General features: G+C 44.9%; 1 protein-coding gene across 1 annotated transcript in view; it reads right to left on the bottom strand.

Annotated features, from left to right (window-relative positions):
- Nucleotides 1-23,880, bottom strand: part of VAV2 (vav guanine nucleotide exchange factor 2) — an 832,583-nt gene that overhangs the window by 26,956 nt on the left and 781,747 nt on the right. Inside the window, exon 25 of the mRNA XM_078641956.1 lies at nucleotides 4,743-4,866. Within this exon, the coding sequence (XP_078498082.1) occupies nucleotides 4,743-4,866 (124 nt within the window). The remainder of the gene's footprint in view (nucleotides 1-4,742; nucleotides 4,867-23,880) is intronic.

The raw sequence follows: 23,880 nt of genomic DNA, 5'->3' as shown, positions 1-23,880 counted from the left end.
GCTAAATTGCTTCTGAGCCCTAACACTGATGCAGTTTTTGAATGGTGTTAGGAACATGACTAGTGGAACTCAAGACCAGCCTCACAAAGTATTTTATAGGTTCATGTTAATGTGTAAAAAAAACACTAGATTTGAACGAATTTAAGATTTAGAAATTCCATGTAGAAATGTAAATTGTTGCACAGGAAGGTCTGTCATTGTGCTCAAGGAAACAGTTTGCAAAACCCACAAAGTCATAAAGTTGTGGGTAATCAGACACATCTTTTACTGACCTGCCCCAACACGCAGAAATATGCTTGTACAAACGATAGGAGTAAATGTATTTTCTTGGTGGGATTGGGCATGGAATCCCTACCTTACTTAGGGTGAAGGAAAATATTTCCATGTGGAAAAAATATTGTTATTAAAATATAAGAAAATTGTGCTGCAACCTTTATCATCATATTGTTTGCCTGAGGACAACTCGCCTCATGAAGGTTTAAGGTTTCCTGGCGTAATCTTGGAAATCCAAGGCAGCTGAACCCTGTTTTATGCAACGCCTTTCCGATTCCGCCCTATAAGAGTGTCTGCATTATTAGTGGATGGGATTTGTAGAGCGCCTTAAACTCGAAGAGCTCATAATCACTCATGCAATGCATGGCACCATCTAAACTTGGCAGCATCTCTGTCCTTAAAGATATTGACTTCATTTGTCTAGCCAGTTCCAGAGTGCATGGGCCTACACAGAGGCTACCCTTTCTCCTATGGTGCTTTGCTCAATACTAGAAACATTTCAAGGTCACTAAGGCGGATCAAGGAGGGGATAATTATTCATTAAATCCAGGTATTTTATGTCCACACACATTTTGACACAAGAATTCCTTAATGAGAAACGTAAAATTCAAAGATATTTGTTGTTAGTCAAGGGATCTAATAATAAGTGGTTTAGAAAAGCAGATTTATTAAATGTCTAAGGTGTTTATCAATCAAAATACAAATCTCTTAAATAATTTAATCAATTATCTAAATTAGATTATTGCCAATAAATATTGCACCCGGTTCATAAAAGCGTCTTTTGTTGTTCACAAAATGTGGTCTTACATTTATATAGAGATTTAATCGCTCTTCTTACCCTGTCGTGTAATATCCTCATTTTCTCTTAGGGGTGGGGGGGTTCCCTAGCAGGTTGGGGCACCCAGAAAAGTGCGTAGATGCCCACAATACAATTTTCTGTACATTACAAATATTTTTCTCGGCATGCTCCTTTACTGGGGAGGAAGAGAGCGAATTCCGCCACAGTGCTGAACATTCCAATCGCGGGCGTGGTCATGACGGCTCCCGGCCGTCATCAGCACACGCCCACCGTGACTCATGAAGGCCGGGAGCGGTCATGAGTATCGAAGAGTTTAAAACAATGTTTGTCTTTAGAAAAAGTGATGTTTTATTTGCCTTTGCCCACAGTATTGCCAACAGTGTTAAATGTGTAGCTATGAAGAAAATCTTCATCTATAGCCTGGCTTCTCAGATTTGGTGTTGCTCTGGCAGACTAACAAGTAGAGGTCTGTTTTCTCGCCAGTGTGCAAGACATTCAAAGCAGCTATATCCTCTTGTCTGCTTCACTAATGACATCAGAAGGAGGAATATGTGTGATTCTGAAGGTGGGGAGAATGTATCATGTGCACCTTTCAATTTAGTTCAAAATGGAGAGTTTAAAATGATGAATGTTGGGAAGGATAGAAACAGCTACTCTAGCCTGGGCAGCTTGGATAAAGGGGGTCTTCATGCAATCTTACAGAATCAGAAGACTGTTGCCCCCTCAGAAATAATGAGCCATCTTCCTAACATGATCCTTCAAGAGCTGTCTTTGGTGTGTGGACTTAGGCTGTAGAGTTCAGCTCGCCAGACACAGCCTGCCTGCACTGGATTGTAGGATTACCCTTCTTTTCACAGAAGCTTGGGCCTAACTGTATGCTACTCTCCCTGGAACTGACGCCGCTCTTCTTGAAGCGCTTAGAGACCTATTGGTATTAAGCGCTCTACAAATCAAAATTAACAATAACAACCATGGGAGATTTGGGGGGGAACTGAAAGCAAATTTGGAGCAGTGATGCAAGAGCAAGGAGGCTCCATGGTATTTAAATAACTTCGTGAAAGCGTGTGCGAGAAAGGAGGTGGGTATCAACATGGAGGCAGACCCCCAAAGCCGATCCAGGTTCCATCTTTAGATCGAAGCCCGGCCCCCTTTGGCCATTGGTGGCTGCCACTCAGGGTTAATTTGCGCCAGTGGTAACAGATGGTGGGCACAGACACTCGTTTTTGAGGACAGGGGCTTCATTTTTCGTGATTGAACTTTCAGAGCAAGAGAAAGAAAGGGGAAAAGGGAGGGGAAGGAAAACAATGACTAAGGGAGAAATCACGGATGAAAAAGGGGAAGGGAGAGAGGGGGGCAGAAAGTGCAGGTTGGTGAACAAAGGGGCATGAGGTCTAATTAAGACTAGGCAGCCCTTGGTAGATGGAAATCCCGTCATGTAGTAGAACCAGCGTAGGGTGGGTTCTGCCGCAAATCTCTGAGACCGCATCACTCATCTTTTTACACCAAAATCAACCAGAAGAATGTTTCCTATCTGAAGCATACAGGGGATTAATTGATACATTTTTAATAGAAAACTCTGTCCTGAAGAAAGTGGTTGATCCTAATCTCACCGAAACGCTGCGTCAACTATTGTGTAGTTTTCTTGATCAACACAAGTTTATTACAATATTGGATTGTTTTTTTTAATATGTTTTTAAATGTATGTTTATTTTTAAATATAATGACGAATAAAAATTGATTTGTACATTTTTAAGAAAAACCTTGTTTTCTGCATTTATGTCTCTACTACATTTACATGTCACTGTGATCTTTCTGTAATCACTATATGGCAGAGGAATATTTTATAATGATTGTATTTTTGTGACTTTACTTATTTGGTTTAACCCCACTGAGACTACAAAGCAACACATGATCCAAATGTTTAGTTAGGGACTTGTTTTACTTTCTAGGCCACTCTTTACTGAACAACACAAAAGAGTTGTGAGGTATGGGGGCAAAATACAAAGGTAAGGGAGGGGGGTTAAGTCAAATCCATATCAGACACTGGCACGCGGCTCACACTGGACACTGTCCCACAGCAAAAAGTGAGGGAATCCTTGTGTTCACCATTAGCACCTGACATGCGACTCTTTCAATGGGCCGCGCGACAACCCTTAAATGCCTTCCCTTTTCCAGATGACTTTATATCATAATTGAACAGTTCTCAGTCCACCTCAATATGGGCGATTGCATTGTTGTGAAAACGAGGCGCGAGCTGTAACAGGTGCAATTACATCAGCAGCATTCGGCTGCTCTTGCTAAAGTGGTCTTGGGGGAATATACATTTCACACTATTGCAGCAGCTGCTCTTCCCTAAACTTAGATGCACTTAAATACATATATTAGACATCATCGATTTCTGTTAATATTTATAAAGACACTGCATAAACCTTTGCGCTTTCTCCAAAATATGGCCAAAACAGGTCGGAGACTCTAGTAGAAAGCATGTCAGCTGGTATGGTTAATTTGCCTGATATTTGTTAACTTGACGAGTATTACAACAACAATGCCTGTTCAAGAGGGAAACTCTTATGCCCCCCACTTATGCTCAGCATAAGTGGGGGGCATATTTGCATAAACACGTCAGAACAAGCTTAGTCACGAATGCTTCTTAGTGTGTCTGTGCTAGGATTTCTTTTGTGTCTGTATTACCAAGGGATTGGGTAGATTTGCAGATGGAAGGAACACAAAAGAGGTTATGTTCCTAAATAATCAGCCTGTTCTGTTTTTCAGGTAAAGTGTGTTTTGACAAACAGTGTGAGGAGGATAATGGTCTGCACAACAAACTGAGCAAGATGCAAAATGGAGATCTACTTCTTTTCACCTTTCTTTTCCAAATGCTTGTGAAAAGAAAGCTGCTGAACAGTCTGAGGACATAAATTACAGATCTGCAATTTACATTATGGCCGCTAGGTGGTAGTACACCCCCAATGAAAACACAGTGCAGAAGAAAGAGATAGTACCTGACCAGAAAGGAGAGGACGAATTCTGAGAAGTAAAGTTGAGGCCCTGAGGACTAAGAAAAGAAAAGTTGTAGGAAGCGCAGGAGGCTGCAAAGAGGTTAAAGAAAACATAAAAAGGTAGAAGAAGAACAGAAAGAAATTAATGAAAATAGAGTAAGGCCAGTAATCAAGCAGAACAAAATCAAAAACAGAGGAAACGCACGCACAGCACAGAATCAAGCATCACACAATCATAACAAACCCTAAAAACAATGGACATTGAAAGAATCATGCTATCCCCAAAGAGAAGTGCCAAGCAATGAACCTTTAAAACCAGACAACAGGAGTTAAGAGCACTGCTGAACCTGTAGTCTGTCCCTGACATCGCCTTAAGGAACAAAATACATATGTGACATTAACGGGGCCATAGCCTTCAAGGTGGGCAATCAATAAACACTGGCAGGGGTGAAAGGCTACAAATTATAACAATCTCAGCTGAGGAAGATTTGGGGGGAGAGTATTTGTAACACATGAATTACAGCAGAGTAAGGAGTACTTCTCCTGTACAGGAGACGCAAGGCCTGTAGGGGTTTTATGCGATCAGAGTAAGAAAGAAAGCACATGAAATTAATATCCACCAATATCCCACGACACACACTTCCCGCATCATCTAAATGTGCTGCTCTTACCTGGCGACCGTGGTGAGGACCGCGCAGGAGGGCGTTCCCGCGACTTGTATGGATACTTTAACGTCGTGTCCAGCTGTTTGAAACTTTCCTTTAACGAATGAACCTGATAATATTCAACCAGTTCCTGAAAATATAAATCAGTCATAATATCAGTGGAGCTACAGGTCTCTGGAACCACCAGGCTGGACATCTGAAGACATGATGTTCTTTTCTTAGGGTTAATATTTAAGTTACTATCCCTCAACAGAATTCATCTACTGCTTTGCCAGGTCAATTACATCACACATTGCTGCTGAGAAGCTAACCTTGCTGGCTCCACAGAACCGCAGCAATCTGTTATTCTGCTGAGAGCCTATGGAGGGAGGATCTTAGCACACAATGCAACATGCCTTTGTGCTAGAATCAGGGCACAAAGGGTCTGATCTGTAGCTCCATGAGCTGCAATCTTTACTTCAGTAAGCCACCATCTACATCCAACAGGGCCCAGGCCACACCTTTCTTGGACCCACCTCACACCTCTGTTGAGAAACCATCACACCTCTGTTGGCCTCATGACATACCTCAATCAGCCACAAGCCAAAGTCCCCACCCAATACCTCTGCCACCCACACACAATACCGTGGTTGGACCTACGCCACATCTCTGGCCACCGTAAGCCACCACTCTGTTAGTCCCACACACTACATCAACAAACCCACACCTCTGACGTACGTCCCTTCAAAGGCTCTCTGCAGACATCAGAGAACCCCTTCACTAGTCCTTTACAACATTCTAACAGCTTATGTACAGTCATCATCATATTTAATATTTTATAAATGCATACATATTTAGAGTGCATGGCGTACTTTTACAAGAATTAGGAGGACCATGTACCTAAATGAACATAAACTTAGATTTCTGTTCTGTTTTATCAGTTTATGAGAAGTCTCACGACAAGACTACACCTTTGATAATTTTCATTGCTTTTCACCTAGCCTTCTGGGAATGTCATGGAAACATTCGCAGTACCACCAATAGTGCCTGGTCAAGCACTGTATCAGAGCTAAAAACTCAAATTCTCATGTAAATTTAACAAGAACACTAATGACAGGGCCAATTTCCAATATAATTTTCTGTAGGATCTAAGAAAAGCATACAAAGGGAAGGCTTGGTGAGAGGGACAGATATGCCCAAGCGTGGATCCCAAGCTCACTGTGCCACTGGAACCAAACTACACTCAATAAGAACAAAATCTTGGGTTGATCGAGTTCTGGTTCAGAGAGGACCAGGCCTGGCACTTCCTGTTGGAGCAAGATCAAGATTATTTGCATATGGCTGGGTCCACACTGAGGTGGTGTTATGTGCAAAATGACAATGGAATGGGGATACGGGCAAAGTAAAAAAAATGGGAAGTCCTTTTGCATACTCCTCTAAATTAATGGTCTTCCCAAGATTAGTTTGGGCTTACAACACTGCTCTATGGTTGACATCAATCATCTCCAATTTTTGCTGTGGGAGGTTTTATTTAATCAAAAATCTTAATTCAATGGTGAAACTTTCCTTGGTTCCATAAGATTTTACCTTTGCCTCACTGATAAGCTACATGCCCTGCTCTTTTCCTGCTTTTGCATTCTACGTGCATATTTTATTTCAAAGCAATAGCACCTATCTAGACAGAGTATTGTAATTGCATTTATACTGCACTTACTACCCCTGACAAGGCATCAAAACACTTTTTTGGCAAGTAGCACGTTACTCCGGAACACATAAAGGATTAGTGACGAATTAGTATAGTGAAATATGAAATTATTTTGAGCGGTGGATTTGTTAGTCTGTTATTTGGATTGACAAGGATAGTGGAGGGATAGAAGAGGGAAAAGGTTTGCATTTATTTGGTGCTTGCTATGAGTGCTTATCAATTTCCTACTTTCAAACGTGTTGAAATCTACAATTTCCTTCTAGGTATTATTTGAATACATATTTATTTATTTATTTACTTGTTAAGCGCGGCTGCCACCCCAAGGGTATCCTGGCGCTGAGACTGCGTCTATCCTGCAGGCATACTATCACTACATTGGTTTAGGGAACAGAAAGGTTTTAAGATCCTTTTTAAAAGGAGCGAAGTCTTGTCTACACCTCAGCGCCGGCGGAAGGGTGTTCCAAAGAGTGGCAGCCGTGAAGCTAAAAGCACGGCCACCCATCCTCACTCTATTGACCCTAGGAACCGTCACTAGGAACGCAGAGGAGGATCTTAGGGGTCTGGCAGCGCAGTACCAGGAGAAGAGATTTTGAAGCGGAATCGGCCCCTGTCCGTGCAAAGCCTTAAAGACGAGACAGAGAGCCTTAAAGCAGATTCTCTCTTGGATGGGTAGCCAGTGAAGATCTGCTAATGCGCCCGAGGAAGAGGCAGATCGGGGGCGGAATAGAGCCAATTTAGCCACCATATTTTGGATCCTCTGCAGCTTTAGGATCAAGGTTTTTGGGGCTCCCAGAAGTAGTGCATTGCAGTAGTCTAATCGACTAAGAATAGAACTGCGCACTACCTCTGCCCTTGCCTCCTTAGGGAGAAGCGCTAAGATCTTACGTAGGGCACGGAGTAAGCCCACACAGCCCGCTATAGTTCTATTCACCGAGGCATCAAGCTGCAGGTTGGGTTCAAATAGAACTCCCAAATTACGGGCCGACTTAGCAGCCTCTACTGTACCTGGAATGGATGTCGGCCAGAAATCGTCCGGAAGCGGACGGGGGGGTACGGTCTAAGGAGCAATGAAGAACCTCCGTTTTGGATTCGTTAAATTGGAGCGAGTTGGCTCGTAGCCACTTCGCAGTAGCCGACATGTAGCGGTGGAAAGTGTCTCTCGATATTGCCCTGGTGCCCTCAAATGAAAAAATCAATTGAGTGTCATCGGCATAATTGATGACAGATATGCCGAATGACTTTACCAGGGCAACCAGGGGGCGCAAATACAGATTAAACAAGATCGGGCTGATCGCCGACCCCTGGGGGACACCCTGAACCACTTGCTGCACGGCGGAGCGAAAAGGTGGTAGTGCCACTGCCTGCTGTCTGTCCCTGAGATAAGATGTTATCCATCTCAAGGCCAGGCCGGTAACTCCTGCACTCCGGAGACGGTCCAGTAGTACTGCATGGTTTACCGAGTCGAACGCGGCCGACATGTCAAGCAGCACTAGAAATGCTGACTTCCCCATGTCGACACGCGTTCGTAGATCGTCCAACACGGTGACCAAAGCAGCCTCCGTGCCGTGAGCTGGCCTAAAGCCGAACTGTGTTGTATCCAGGCCGGAGTTTTTTTCCAGAAAGTTGGACAGTATTTTTGTGACCCACTTCTCCACCACCTTTATTATGAAAGGAAGGAGCGAAATAGGCCTATAATTGGCCGGGCTTGAGGGGTCCAAGGAGGCCTTTTTAAGCAATGGTGTAACAATTGCCGTCTTCCAACTATCTGGCACAACTGCTGTGCTCAGTGACTGGCAGCAAATGGCGTGGAGCGGAGGAAACAGCTCAGTTTGAAATGCCTTCCAGATCTTATGAGGCATGGGATCAAGTGGCGATCCTGAAGATACACCATTCGCCAAGACACAGAATTCCTCCAAGGAAGGACTAGGAAAGCAGGACAACTGAGTCTCCGTGAGAGGAGGTTCTGCAGAAGGAGGCAGGGTAGTTGTAAGCTGGCCAACAGTCTGCAGTCCACTCAAAATTTTCTTAATCTTCTCCTCAAACGCAGAGGCCACAGCGTCACACAATTCCTGGGAGACAGGGATAGCCGGTGCAGTACAAGGCGGGTTAGCTAGATTATCAACCGCCTTAAACAAAACCTGCGATTTGTTAGGGGCCTTGGCCAGCATATCTACCAGAAATTGAGCCTTGGCCTTCTTCAGCTGAATCTTATATTCCTGCAGGGTCGCTTTATAAGCTACCTTGTCTGCCTCCTTATAGTCTCTCCTCCAGAGTCATTCCGCCCGTTTACAGCGGAGTTTGTGCTGTCCAAGCTCGTCAGTGAACCAGGCATTAGTTCTTCTAGGTCTATCTCTCACTTTCCTAAAAGGGGCCAAGACGTTCAGAGATGTCTCGATCTGCTGGCGGAAAGCCTGATAACTTTTTTCCACACTATCCTTCACCATAAATGGTCCGGGCAGCAAAGTCGGTCTGATTGGATGTTTCAAAAGACGAGTCCATTGCCTACTAAACTTAGTGGCACCTGGATCACCTGTCCTTAATGAACCAGGCAAGGAAATAGATAGTGGGACTAGTGCATGATCCGTCCAACATTGATCCATGACCTCTCCTACTACGACTAGATCTTTATCGGCAAATACAAGATCTAAAGTGTGCCCTTTGACGTGAGTAGGTGCTAAAACCAACTGTGCAAGTTGTATATTGCTGCATGCTTGGCAGAGTTCTCTATATGCCAAGTCTTGAGGGCCGGAAGGCCAGAGGTTAAAATCACCTAACACTAATAATCTAGTATTGGAGTTTGAGAGGTCGTATATAAGATCAATCAGTGGCTGAATGGCCGTGGTAGTTGAGGCGGGAGGCCTATAACATAAAAGTCCAGTTATCAGAGTACCACTCTGGGCCGTGATAGAAAAGCCCATGATCTCAAACCCTGATACATCCTTCACCTCCAACTGAGAGAAGGAGATTGAATCTCTATATATATAGCCTATGCCGCCCCCCCTACCAGTGGTTCGAGGGGAGTGTTTTATAAGATAACCCGAAGGCCAGGCCCACCCGAGTTCCACTGCGCAGTCTGACTTAGTCCACGTTTCTGTTACGAAGAGGACATCTAGATGTAAGGACTCTATCAGAAGAGCAATTTCCGCATGGTGTTTTACAAGCGATCGGACGTTCAGTAGACCGCAAGATAGGACTGACAAAGGAGGATGAATCCTAGAACAGCCCTCACCCGCATTGGTATCCCTCTGGTAATCCTGTGAATCTACTGACGAGATAGAAAACCGAAGATTGGCCGAGGTAAACACACCGGACGCGCCCGGGACGCGAACGGGCGCAAACGGGCTTACCTCTGGCGCACCTCCGGCGCACACCCGCTGCGCGTCATCGCTGCGCTCTGACCGTCTGCCCATTATTTATAGCCCTACACGTGGGAGGAGTGTGAGGGGAGGAACTATTCCCCTAGCAAAGATGGCGCCCGTAACTCGGCTGCCACGAATGCCCTCTCAAAGATGGCGGCCGCAAAGGCACCCAGTATCAGTCCCTAGCTGCCCTGATTCCTGCAAATGCAGGGTGAACCACTCTTTAACGTGCGTTTGAGAGCTAACGCAGCGCTAGGAGTCCAGGGTACACGGCGCAGAAATAGGTAAACGACGCAACTAAAATATCAAAACAGCAAGTAAAAGGGTTTTAAAATATAACAGCAGCCAGCGCGCTACAGCAGCAAGTCTACCTGTGCGCGGTTGTTCTGGCGGTTAAATACGCTCCTGCGCGCTCTTTCCAGACGTGGGAGGAGTGTGAGGGGAGGAACTATTCCCCTAGCAAAGATGGCGCCCGTAACTCGGCTGCCACGAATGCCCTCTCAAAGATGGCGGCCGCAAAGGCACCCAGTATCGGTCCCTAGCTGCCCTGATTCCTGCAAATGCAGGGTGAACCACTCTTTAACGTGCGTGTGAGAGCTAACGCAGCGCTAGGAGTCCAGGGTACATGGCGCAGAAATAGGTAAGCGACGCAACTAAAATATCAAAACAGCAAGTAAAAGTGTTTTAAAATATAACAGCAGCCAGCGCGCTACAGCAGCAAGTCTACCTGTGCGCGGTTGTTCTGGCGGTTAAATACGCTCCTGCGCGCTCTTTCCAGACGTGGGAGGAGTGTGAGGGGAGGAACTATTCCCCTAGCAAAGATGGCGCCCGTAACTCGGCTGCCAGGAATGCCCTCTAAAAGATGGCGGCCGCAAAGGCACCCAGTATCGGTCCCTAGCTGCCCTGATTCCTGCAAATGCAGGGTGAACCACTCTATAACGTGCGTGTGAGAGCTAACGCAGCGCTAGGAGTCCAGGGTACACGGCGCAGAAATAGGTAAGCGACGCAACTAAAATATCAAAACAGCAAGTAAAAGGGTTTTTAAAATATAACAGCAGCCAGCGCGCTACAGCAGCACATACTCCATATGGTAACTGCACCATTTAACATAGAATTTCTTTAAAAAGAAAAATAACATGAAGGCATGCTTTCCCCTTCATAGTTTGCATCTTTTATTAAAAAAATAAGCAGTGGAAAAACTAACATCCATACAAATGCCTCCCATAAGTATGGTCAATAATAGGATCGATATTACACAGTGCTAACACAGACTTCACCCATGCTGCCGCGAGGTTCGAATATGTCCACTGACAAAGCAATGTTCCACTGAAGTCTGGAGTTTGTATCGATCATAGACTGAAACAGTACTTCAAAAACAACACACAGACCACCTTGGCGAAAATCACACAAAATGTAATTCCAAATAAGGCACAACATTCCTAAAAGATATAGGCATTAAAGTAATGGACCTCGGATTGTGGCTCCAAAAGGAAACAAAACCAAGCATTTGCAATGCAATAGGACTCGCTTTTACGCAAGACCTATTGCATTGCAAACGGGAAGGCAGGCGGTGGGCGAGAAGGCACGAATAATGGGAGTGCGGTTGTGGGGACGAGAAGGCACGGACAGCAGGAGGGGGGAGAAGGCACGGACAGTAAGAGAACCTCATTAAAAAAAATAGTGCTCACAATCTAAGTAACACATACCGTGCAACACTCGAAGTACAGGGGCCAGTAGACATGGAAGGATACAAATGACGACATGGCCGTCATAAGGAAGGACTAAAAAGCCTATAAACCAATCATAATGCAGCATTTAGGAAGGATCCAGACACAAGCCAATGGGGAAGTGGGCGGGGATTCCCTCACGTAGTGAACTACCAAAGATCAACCCCAGAGCAGCACTTGTGCGCTGGCTCAGGGCTCAACCTAAAAAAGAAGCAAGGGTAGAAATAGTCTAAAAATCTTCATTTGCTATTGAAGACCACACAGACTTAAACCACCAAAGCACTAATGTTTAAAATGTATTCAATTTTTACCACTACTGCTTTTATCCAGTTGTTGTGCTGCATGCAAGGATGATGTTCTTGGTATGACAGACAAAGGTCATTGTGTTGGGGGATTTTAATCATCATGTTGATTTGCATGATTGTTTACCTGCTAAAAATCTTCTTGACGCTATGCAAGGTCTGAATCTATCCCAAAGGGTGAGTGGCCCGACCCATTCTGCAGGCCATACCCTCGATTTGATTTTTTCAAATCTGCCTGACCTTAAAGTTCTTCCGTCTGTGCCCCTTACATGGACTGATCATCATTTAATCCCGTTTGAGGAGTCCATATCCAAGTCACCTAGGATAAATACTATTTGCAGAGACAAAGGTAGAAACTGGCACAAAGTTACCTGCCCTGCTTTGGAACAGGGATTTAAGAGCACTCCGGCCTCTCCAGTTAACGATCTCAATGAACGTGTTGCCTCGTTTAATAAAGATCTTCTTGACGCTATCGAGCAAATTGCCCCCTTGAAAAACCTCTCCTCTTTAAGATACAAACCTTCGGCCCCTTGGTTCACTCAGTTGTTACGAGAAAACAGAAGCAATTGCAAGAAACTGGAGCGAATTTGGCGCCGAGGATATGACCCGGAGGCTAATGCCCGTTATAGATCTGCTCTAAAAGAGTTTCACAAATTAAAACGTATGAATATGAAAGAGTATTTTGCAGATAAAATCCAAAGTGCAGAAAATTCTACCAAGACCCTTTTTAAAATTGTTAAGGAGTTTGCTAATCCCTCTGCAATGGCCTCCCCCCCAATTATCCCAAGCCAATCACTCAGTGAAGGACTATCTGATTTTTTCTATGAGAAAATTAATAATATTACAGTAAACATCCAGCATATTCCTTTCGCTGCACCGCCAGCCCAGGCCATCAGCTGTGCGGAAGTGTTTATCTCATTTAAGCCACTAACGGAAGATCATGCTCTGACTCTGTATCTAAAATGTAAATCTGGCTCTCCTTTGGACCCTGCTCCAGCTCATGTCTTGAGTGACTTAGCACCATTACTGATTAAGCCCTTGTTAGAAATTTGGAACTCTTCTTTGCAGTCAGGTCTTTTCCCCTCTTTATGGAAACAGGCACTGTTGATACCTATTCTAAAAAAAACAGGCGCTGAACCACTATGTTTTAACAACTACCGACCCATCTCGCTGCTCCCCAAGCCAGCAAAAGTGTTGGAGAAGGCGTTACAGGAGCAGCTGTCTGAATACTTAGAAACTAACCACCTCCTTCATGACAGACAGTTAGGATTTAGGCCTGATTTTAGTACAGAATCAGCTTTGTTGGAAGTGTCTGAATCTATTCGCGAGTGTGTGGATAGGGGCGAGGAGGCCATGCTGGTCCTCCTCGACCTATCCGCAGCATTCAATACTATCTCACATGACACTCTACTGATTCGCCTGCAGGAGGTGGGCGTTGGAGGAACTCCCCTGGCTTGGGTGAAATCTTTCTTGTCAGGCAGATTTCAACAGGTCTCCCTCGGACCCTTTGTTTCCTCCAAGAAACCATTGAGATGGGGGTTCCGCAGGGATCTGCCCTCAGTCCTCTCTTATTTAATGTATACCTAAGGCCGCTGGCAGAGATAGTCGAAGCTTGGGGCATCAGAGTGATCTTTTATGCTGATGACACTCAGCTTGTGTTTTCTTTTAAGGATCATTCTGACAGCTCCATGGCCCGCTTCCGCCACTGTCTGGTTAACATCGCCTCATGGATGTCCACCAATAATGTAAAACTGAATACTGACAAGGCTGAGGTGCTATTTTTCAATCAAAAATCTGCCATCCCCTCTAATATTTGGTGGCCATCTCAACTCAATCCCCCTCCTGTGGCTGTTCAATCTGCTCGCAACTTGGGCTTCCAATTTGACACAGCACTGTCCTGCAAGACCCACATTAATAAGGTCTCATCATCTTGTTTCGGAAAACTCCGAATGATTAAAAAAATCATTCCTTTTTTACCTTTTGAGTCCCGCAGAGCGGTAGTACATGCTCTAATTACATCCCATCTGGATTATTCTAACAGTCTTTATGTTGGCGCCCCTGCATATCTCATTAACCGGCTGCAACTTGTGCAGAATTCAGCGGCCCGGCTGATCTGCAACATTCCTTATCGCCATTCGATCTCGCCCCATCTGGCCAAACTCCATTGGCTACCTGTGAGATATCGCATCCAGTTTAAGGCCTTGGTCCTTGCCTTTAGAGCTCTTAATGGTCGTGGCCTGGCATTCCTAAGGCTCAGAATCAGGCGATCTCTTGCCACTAGGGATCTTAGATGCAACCATCTTGGGCTTATGCTCTGCCCACGCTTTCGTCTGACTCGCACAGGCGGTAGAGCTTTTGCCGTGGCCACTTCCAGATTGTGGAACGCCCTTCCAGAAGAACTCAGATTTCTTTCATCCGAGGTTGTTTTTCGCAGGAAACCCAAAACCTGTTTTTTCTCTCAGACCTAGCCTGATGGAACTCTCTGATGGACCCTCTAGGACTTCACACGTTGTCAGCGCCGGTGAGGAAAATTGAATTTTGCCTTGTTATATGTGCCTACGTGTTCCCCATCCTATGTTATATGTGCATGATCGATATGCATATATCCCCCTATGATCGATTAAAGACGCAATTATAGTTGTGTCCAACGTTAGTATGCCAGTTTCCAGTTCTCGTGAAAGCAACGAGTATTAGGCCTATGTTGCCAACGTTTTACATTGTGCACGTTAATTCATCGAATTGTCCCCGTTTCTAGGCCTCAAAGGGCCTGAACACCAGATTCAAGCTCCAGTCTCCTGAATTCACTCTGAGGAGCGATGCAGCCCCCACCTGCATCCCTGACCCTTCACTTACTTCCTGCCGCGCAGCGCGGTGCCCGGCCTGGCTCTGCCTGCCTGTCTGCCAAGAATATGTTATGCCTCTAGTTATCAGTTCAGCTCTCCGTCTTCACATTCCTAAGCTAACGAACCGCATAAACAGCTTCAGCTATAGTCTAGTCTTCCTGTCTCCATGCAAGTGAATTACTGTATTAATATCCATAGAAGATTCATAGCACACGCAATACATGTAGAATATATGCATGCACCAGCCTTAGTGTCAAGTAGCCTTTGCCCTGATAACTTTTAGATTCTATCAACATGTACTCCAAACACAAGATACCAGATATACTATAGGTACATGTCGTCCTGACCCCGCAGACTTTAGTCTCCTCTTCTAGTGCAGAAGTCAGAGCCCCCAGCTCTCCCTAGTTACACGTCATGGTCCGTTTGCGCGCACCACTAGGTTAAAGGTTCCAGCTGCCCAGGTAGCCCCCTCCATGTATCCACCCATTTATGACACTTCTGTGACGTTCTCATCACATGTCTTCGTGCACGCCTTGTGCACGCCTTCTTTTTACGCCCATGTATTCTTATCTTACGTTTGTCACTTGTTACGCCTACTGTATTCAATGCAATTATAATGTTTTCCTATATATACTATGTACTGTTAATGAGACGTTGCAGCTGCCACTCGTGCCATTCTATTTCAGGCTGTTCCGATCCTGTCCCTTCCCTTATGCCTGATTAAAGCCTGTTCAACTCAGATTCCCCGGATCCTGCCTCTTATTTATTGAGCTATCTGTTTTATTGAATGTATAGAAAAATAGTACCGGTAATTAATTATTTATTTACCACATAATGGCGCCCGAACAGGGACGAGCCCCTTCCCCACGCGCCGGCGATGTAACGCAGGCCCCCTGACCCTTCTAGAGCCGTGACGGAACTCTACTGCGCACCGGCAGATATTTCTGCTTCCAGTCTCCCTCAGGCCCACGGAGGAGACGGAGACTGCGGTCCGGCATCCAGACGAGGCGGTGAGGAATGCGGTTCGTCCCGACCAGAGCCCAAGCCGAGAGAGCAAGGTCCGAGGTATCCGGAGGCCCACCTGTTTCTGAAGTCCGAAGTTCGAAGCGCATGCGTAGTAACCAGACGTCGTAGCAGTCCAGTCCAGTCCGAGGCCTTCAGTTTCTGCTTCCCGGTGAGTACCGTTGCGGGGGAAGTATCTAGACAGGTTCATTAGTTTGTCCCTGGTCCGATGGGTTTGGGTACACAGATCCAGTCCGAAGTGTTCACCTAGGTGGATACGGTATGACGTGTCTCTTTATGAGACCGGTATGTTCTGTACTGTTTTAGCAGTGCATCCAGTAATTCTAGTAAGTCCGTTCTCGAGAAATTCAAGTGTTATGTTTTCAGTGTATCAGGTAGTATTCTGTTCGAACTGTTATTAATGTATTTTTATGTCGTGGTATGAGTGATTTGTTTGCCATTTCATTACTGTGATTATTGTGTATTGTGTTTAATTCAAGTACGACTCAGTTATGCCTCTGTTTTCAAAGTTACGTCAGATAAAGACCAGAAAAGGGTTACTTGAAGAATCAGTTCCTGTCCCTCCCAGGGACAGTCCTGGACATTTTATGTATCACAAGCATGGCTTAGATGCCATATTATATCTAGACTTATGGGTGGATTATACAAAGAATCTTGAAGAGAAATATAGATGGCCTGTTTCAGGTACATGGGATGCCGAGTGCATCATGCGAGTAGAAGAAGCATTATGGAAAAAGAAAGCCAGACAATCCTAGAAAGATGCCATCGAGTTATGGCGCAAAGAATCTCATAGAAGAACCGAAAAAGAATTCAGAAAAGCAGAATTAAGTAGGGAATCCTCAGAAAAAGCCCAAGAAAGGGAACTTCTAGAAGAAGGTGAACGAGTTAGAGCAGAACAGTCAGACAGACAGAGAAATGCCCTTATTAAAGGTATGTATCCTCTTCTTGCCGAGGGCTTGCCGAAGGCAACCCCGGAAGTACCCTGTAATTTACCGCCACCATTGGTCCCGATCAAGCTACGTCATAAACCGACTGCAGCTGAAATTTTTCTTTCGTCCTATTTGGATAATACAGTCCCAGAATATGCAAATCCTATTCCGCCTGTTCACCCTCAACACCCTGTTAATAATGTAATTCCTGTTCCTCCAGCCACTGGTCCCGGGGACCCCGTTAATGTGCCAGTACCCCCGGACCAACCCACATTACGTGTGCCTGTTTTGCCAGTTACTTTACCAGCCCGTTCAGTATTAACTGACGATTCCAGTTCAGGAGGAGCGGGGGGAGGTGCTCCTACCACCCCGCCTCAAGTAAAACGAATGACGCTGAGAGACGCAGCGTTACAGCGTACGCCAAAAGTGACTACATACGCAGACCTCAAGCGACACCTTACTGATTGCATATATGATTCAGTTCCAGGTGAAGATCACATGATGTTATATTCAGTACGTTTAAGACGGGTTGCCAACTTTTTGGCCTCCCTTCCTGACATGAAAGAACATCTAGACAGAATATATCATTTTATCCTTACAGGGGAGAATCCAGGAAGTATTCACGAAGCTATGGCACACAGAAAAGCCGAGATTCAAAGTATGATTTTACAGTTCTTGATTAACTGTTTAATAAGAGAACAGGACTATCTTGATAAAGACAAAGACGAGATGAAAGCCCTGACTAGGTGGAGTGACAATATAGCCGAGGGAAAACATAAGACACAAGGTAGTATAGAAAGTATGTACAGGAAAATTCGTAAGGAAATTATAAGTATACACCAGAAGGAGGAAGCAAAAAGAGCAACCGAGAAAGAGAATGACTCTTCAAGTGAAGACATAGACAGCGAGAATCCCGCCAGAATAGCGTATGTAGGTAGAACTAGATTTTCCGACAGACATTCACGTCTAGATTACAAGAAAGTTTTTCCTCCTCCCGTACCAGAACAGTGTTCTCTTGAACAAGTATTCCAGGTTACTGATAAAATCCTGAAACTACGAATAGGTTATAGTGAACTTAGTACCATGGATGAACAAGAACTAGCCCGATCAGCAGTCCGATGGACTAGTGATTCTGCCACGTTTCCAGATGAAATAGTGGCCCAAACGTTTCTGAAGCTGCCCCCAGCCGAGCAGCGACTGGTGGGTATGTATATGATCCAGCACCTCATTACACTGTATGAGGATCAGCATTCTGACCCAGGTCCTTTGTATGATGTACTGAATGAGTTACTCCTAAACAGATGGAAAGGTCTAGGTACCGATTTAATTAGTGTCATTTTAGAACAGCGCCATAAATACAGAACGTTCCTGAATCCACATTTTGTTCCTGTTCCACCCCCAGAAAGAAAATCATTCTACATAGACAGACAGAATCCGTTGCGAGAAGTACATCCAGTTAAGGGAGAGGGGGGTGATCTAGAACGAGTATTTGTTTACACCCCTATCACGAAAATAGAACTCTTAGAAATGAAAAAGTTAATACCCTGTCACGATAAAGATCCAGCAGGGTTCCACCGTGAATTAAAGGATATGCTCCGTATGGGAGAATACACGTATCCCGATATCATTAAAATGTTAAAGGTCCTGTTGCCTGCGGGCATATATGAAAAACTTAAAGAAAAAGAATGGGAGGTGGGAGAGAAAAAGATAGATTGGACCGCATTAGAGACTGAAGATAACACACGAGTTCCAGGTACTGGTCTTGGGGAAAAAGCCAAAGCACTGCCCGAATTGTTAATACAAGTCTTGCCAAGATTACTAGCCACGAAAAAGGAAGACTGGGATGCTATCTCAGCCTGCAAACAGAAACAAGATGAAGACACTAGTGATTTTTATTCTAGATTTGAGAAATGTTTCATTATTAATAGCGGTCTGAAAACAAGTAGTGAATCGTATCCACATCTTTTTGTTACCAAATTAGTTGAGAATTCTTTACCACAAGTCAAAAATCGAGTACTGAAAGTCGAGAGTACTTGGCAAGCTTATACGCCGTCACAAATGCTCCAGATGCTACAGTACCACCAGAACAGAATCAGGGAGGAGCAGGAACATGAAAGGAGACGTATGAAAGACACGAAAATGAAAGTACTGGTTGCACAGTCTGTTCCACAAGACAGTCAGAAGAGGGGTCCGAATCAAGCTAGTCATCCTGCAGCTCCCGTTAAAGGGACCTGCAATTACTGTAAACAGCCAGGTCATTATATAAACGAATGTGCAGTTCTGAAACACAACATAGCTACTGGTAAAACGAAAGAGAGACCACGTCCGCCTAGACAAGAACAAGTTTCGCAGAATTCCCAGCCACCGCAGAATGCACAACAGACAGTTACAGTACCGCAGCCTATAGCTGCCACGCAACACGTTACACAACAGATGTACCAGTATGCACAGTCAGAATATCCAGAATATCAGCAGTATTCATGAAACAGCCTAGAGAGGGAGGTTGGCTTGCCTCTCATTGAGATTCCTGTAGATCAAGAGGGTCCCTATGTACACAGTCAAGTATTAGGGAAGACAGAAAGTTTCTGATTGATACAGGGGCAAGTAGGACTACCATCAGTCATGACGAGGTTCCAGGGGCTCCACTCTCAGGCTCTAGAAATGTTTCCCTTGGATTTTCAGGAAAGCCTATTGTTAATGAAATATCGAAACCAGTTACCCTAGAAGTTGGTCCATTGTCCCGAACTACAGACTTGTTACTCACGAAATCTTGTCCAGAAAATTTACTCGGTATTAAGACCCTGAAAGAATTAGGAGCAGTCATATGCTGCTCCCCAGAAGGAGTGAGATTGTTTTTACGAGATTTTAAAGGTCATTATGTATTACGTGATTTTGATCCAAGATTATTGAATGTACCTCAGCATTTATGGGCGCAAGGTCCAACTGATGTAGGTTGTATGCACATTACACCCTATCGTGTCACTCTGAAACAAGGTGTTGTATTACCACGAATCCGACAGTACAAATTGCCACCTGAGGCTGTAGCAGCCTTATCAAAAATTATTGACGAGCTCATTGCTCAAGGAGTAGTTGTAGAAACTGACTCCAATGTATGTAATTCTCCTATCATTCCGATTCTAAAACGTACTGATCCCAATGCACCTCCAGTTTATCGATTAGTGATTGACCTTCGAGAACTTAATAAATGTATCATACCCCAGTACCCAGTGGTTCCAGATATTTCTTCCCTATTGACAGCTATTGATTCCGAAGCTACGTTCTTTACTGTTATTGATCTCAAGAACGCATTCTTTAGTGTCCCCATTCATCCAGACAGCCAATTCCTTTTCGGATTCTGTTTAAATGGAAGAAGCTATAAATTCACACGAGCTCCTCAAGGTTTCACAGAAAGTCCTAGTATTTACAGTCAAGCACTTAAAAGACAACTAGACAATATTCACATGCCAACTGACACTGCCCTGCTCCAGTATGTCGATGATCTATTGATCACAGCCCGTTCTGAACGTGACTGCGAACGTGCGTCACTTACAGTCTTGTATTTCCTGGCCGAGATGGGGCACAAGGTGTCCCCTTCGAAACTGCAATTCTGTGTCCAGCAAGTGGTCTACCTTGGACACTTACTGTCCAAGAGGGGTAGGCAGTTGACACCAGACCGTATCCAGTTAATAGCACATCTTCCACAGTCCAAGACACAGAAGGAGGTACGAGCTTTTATCGGCCTCACTTCTTATTGCAGACAATGGATCCCTCTGTATGCATATCTAGCCAAGCCACTGATACAATTAACGACACAGGAGGCAGCCACATCGACTGTCCTCCCTTGGACCCAGGAACATACACTTGTTTTCAATGAGTTAAAGAAAGCTTTATGCCAAGCACCTGTTCTAGCAACACCAAACTACAGTAAGCCTTTTACACCTTTTGTCACTGAACGTGATGGTACTGCATTATCCGTTCTCACACAAGATCAAGCAGAACAATACAAGCCCTGTGCTTATTTCTCTAGCACATTAGATCCGGTGGCCCAGGCTCTGCCTGCGTGCCTCAAGTCAGTTGCAGCCACAGCTCTAGCTATCAGACAGAGTGATTCCATAGTGTTAGGACACTCCCTGACAGTACAAGTACCACACTCCGTGGAAGTTCTTTTAAACCGAACACAGACTCAGCACTTGACAATTGCGCGATTAACAGGATATGAACTGACACTGTTTCAGCCACACATAGAAATCAGACGCTGCAACATTCTAAATCCCGCTACACTGTTACCCTCAGTTACTTCGAATCCTGCCACACATGACTGTGTGGAAGTTGTTAACACTATGACAAAACCAAGACAAGACTTGACAGACATTGCATTACCTGATCCCGACCTGACACTTTATGTGGATGGTTCATGTATGAGAACAAGTACAGGAGAACTAGTAGCCGCGTATGCAGTGACTACTGAAACTGAAGTTATAGAAACACATCGTATTGACACCCTGTCTGCTCAAGCAGCAGAGCTCGTCGCTCTGACCCAAGCCTGCATACGAGCCAAGAACCTGAAAGTAAACATATACACAGATTCACGATATGCATTCGGGGTCGTACACGACTTTGGAGTACTCTGGCAAGAAAGAGGTTTCATGACTTCTCATGGAACCAAGATTCAGCATGGCCCCCTCATTCAAGCTCTGTTAGATGCAATACATTTACCGACAGCTATCGCTATCATGAAGTGCAAGGCACATACGAAAGTTACTGACATCATTTCCCAGGGTAACGATCTAGCAGATCGAACAGCCAAGCTTACAGCTCAGACTTCAGACCTTCCAGTTAACATGACACAGACAGACATTCCCGTTCAGACGACTTGTATGACAGTTAAGGACCCTACACAAGATGTACTAGATATACAGTCACATGCTACCCCAGACGAAATCAAGAAATGGTCTGAACAAGGAGGGGTCCAGACAGATCAGGGATGGTTGACGAAGGGAAAGGCCACATGGTTTCTCCCCGACTCTATGGTTCAAGTCATTATTAACACCGCACATAGCCCCGCACACTTAGGAGAAAAAGCCATGTTAGACAGTATTCAGAACCTCTGGTTTAACAAGCATTTACGAGCAGCAGCCAAGCAGAAAGTGCGTACCTGCATGATCTGTTGTCAGTTCAATCCAGGTAAAGGTGTCCCGGTGGAACAAGGTGGATTCCATCCTCCTGACCACCCTTTTGAAGTCCTCCAGATGGATTATATTCAGATGGATCGATGTCGAGGTTTCAAGTATGTCCTCGTAGTTGTATGCGCTTTGTCCAGATGGACAGAAGCATATCCAGTCCCAGATTACACTGCCGCGACCACTGCCAGGCAGTTGGTTCGTGAGTTTTTCCCCCGCTATGGATTACCGAGGGTCGTGTATTCAGATAACGGCCAGCCATTCTCCTCCGAACTCATGAAACAAGTATCTCTTCTGTTAGGGTACCAGTGGAAGTTCCACTGTGTACGACATCCCGAAGCAGCTGGTCTCGTAGAGAGACATAATCAGACCCTGAAAATCCGCATTGCCAAGGTATGCGCAGAGAAAGGCGTAGATTGGATGGTAGCACTGCCAGTCGCCCTTTTTTACATGAGAATGGTCGCTCACTCCCGTTCAGGTCTGTCCCCTTACGAGGTAGTTTTCGGTCGTCCCCCAAACATGTGGGGTACACCTAGGCCACGTACAATTACAGATGTTGACAGTAATATGCTGACAGATTACCTGGCTTCCTTGATGTCTGCACTACTCTCTTGTCGTTCACAGGTTGCCGCTGCTTTTCCAGACAACACTCAAGTGAAACCGCGCGAGGTCATACCAGGCGACCTCGTTTTGGTTAGAAATTTTGATCGTTCAAGTCCGCTGGAGCCCCGATGGAAAGAACCAAGACTCGTTCTACTAACAACAAGGACTGCAATCAAGGTCGAAGGTCGTAAGGGGTGGTTGCACTCCAGTCATGTGAAGCGATTCCATGGACTCCATCCAAAAACTTTTTTCAAGGACTGCCCCGTTCTCAAGGACTGCCCAGACACTGACTCTAAACTTCCCCTGTTAGAGAAAACTCCGCAGCAGGAGTATAAAGAAAAGTTAAGGTCTAGTAAGTCAGCCAGTTTAATTGTCTAAGTCCCTCTCGGGTGAAACGGTTAGACAGGTTCCTGACATGTATGAGATAGACCCACATAGTGAGAGAGTTAGTCAAAACTCTAAGACAATACGTTATCAAAAGAATCTTCGAAGTCGATGCATTGTTACTCTTTTAATTCTATTATTTCTGAGTTTTACGATTACAGGCATAAGTTATGTTTTACATATGTATTTTCCTCCCACTGTTCCGCATGTACATTTTTCCTCTAATGTTACAGTAGAGCACACATTTAGTGAACTGCCTCCTCACGAGTTATCCTATCGTCTTGCCATGCGCAATAATACTTTTATCCGTATGTTACACTATTCACACCAGACCAGCAATGCCACTAATTGTTGGGTGTGTGGTCGACTCCCCCCTTTCCAGACACCGAAGGGAGTTCTGCCACTCTTTCCCTATCCGTTTTCACATAATGGCTCGTGTGGAGCATGGTCGACGTTAACGTCATCCTCAAACGATATGTCCCTCCTGAATAGAACATGTTTTCCAGACAAGGAAGGTCTTTCCCATAGAACAGGGTTAGATCTAGAAAATGAAGTATATGATCTAGGTAATTAATCCTCGAATTTCATGGTATTGAATGTTCAGTCCGAGACTACTCCAGATTTGCCCGCTATTACAGTTCTACCAGTGAAAGGCGAATTATGTGTCAGAAAGAATGGTTCAGTACATCTAGGACACAGTGACTGTACTACTGTGGTCGAGTATAATGACAGTGGGAAATCTACTTTCAAAGCCTCACGTCATTCGTATTTTGTATGTGGTCAGACCGCATATGTTCGTCTGCCCCAAGATTGGGATGGAACATGTTACATTGCCTTCCTACTGCCACCAGTTTTTCTAGCCCCATCCAATTATCACAGAAACACACATCTAGTACACATTAGACATAGAAGGGAGATCGAGTCCCCAATTGTCGATCAAACTGAAACTGCCTTAGAACAGTATCAAGACTTCAATAAAGGCTTCTTTTTCTTCATAGGTCCTGTCCAGAATAGTAAGCTAATACGTAGGCTAACCCGAACCCTTGAAGCAGTAGTGAATGAGACTACTTCCGAGGGGGCGCTAGGTGGCGCACTGGTGAATGGACGCCT

The sequence above is a fragment of the Lissotriton helveticus genome, chromosome 5_1, assembly GCF_964261635.1.
Source record: "Lissotriton helveticus chromosome 5_1, aLisHel1.1, whole genome shotgun sequence".
In the NCBI taxonomy this organism is placed as follows: domain Eukaryota; kingdom Metazoa; phylum Chordata; class Amphibia; order Caudata; family Salamandridae; genus Lissotriton; species Lissotriton helveticus.
The sequence above is the reverse complement of the archived record's forward strand: the minus strand, read 5'-3'. Positions and strand labels throughout refer to the sequence as shown.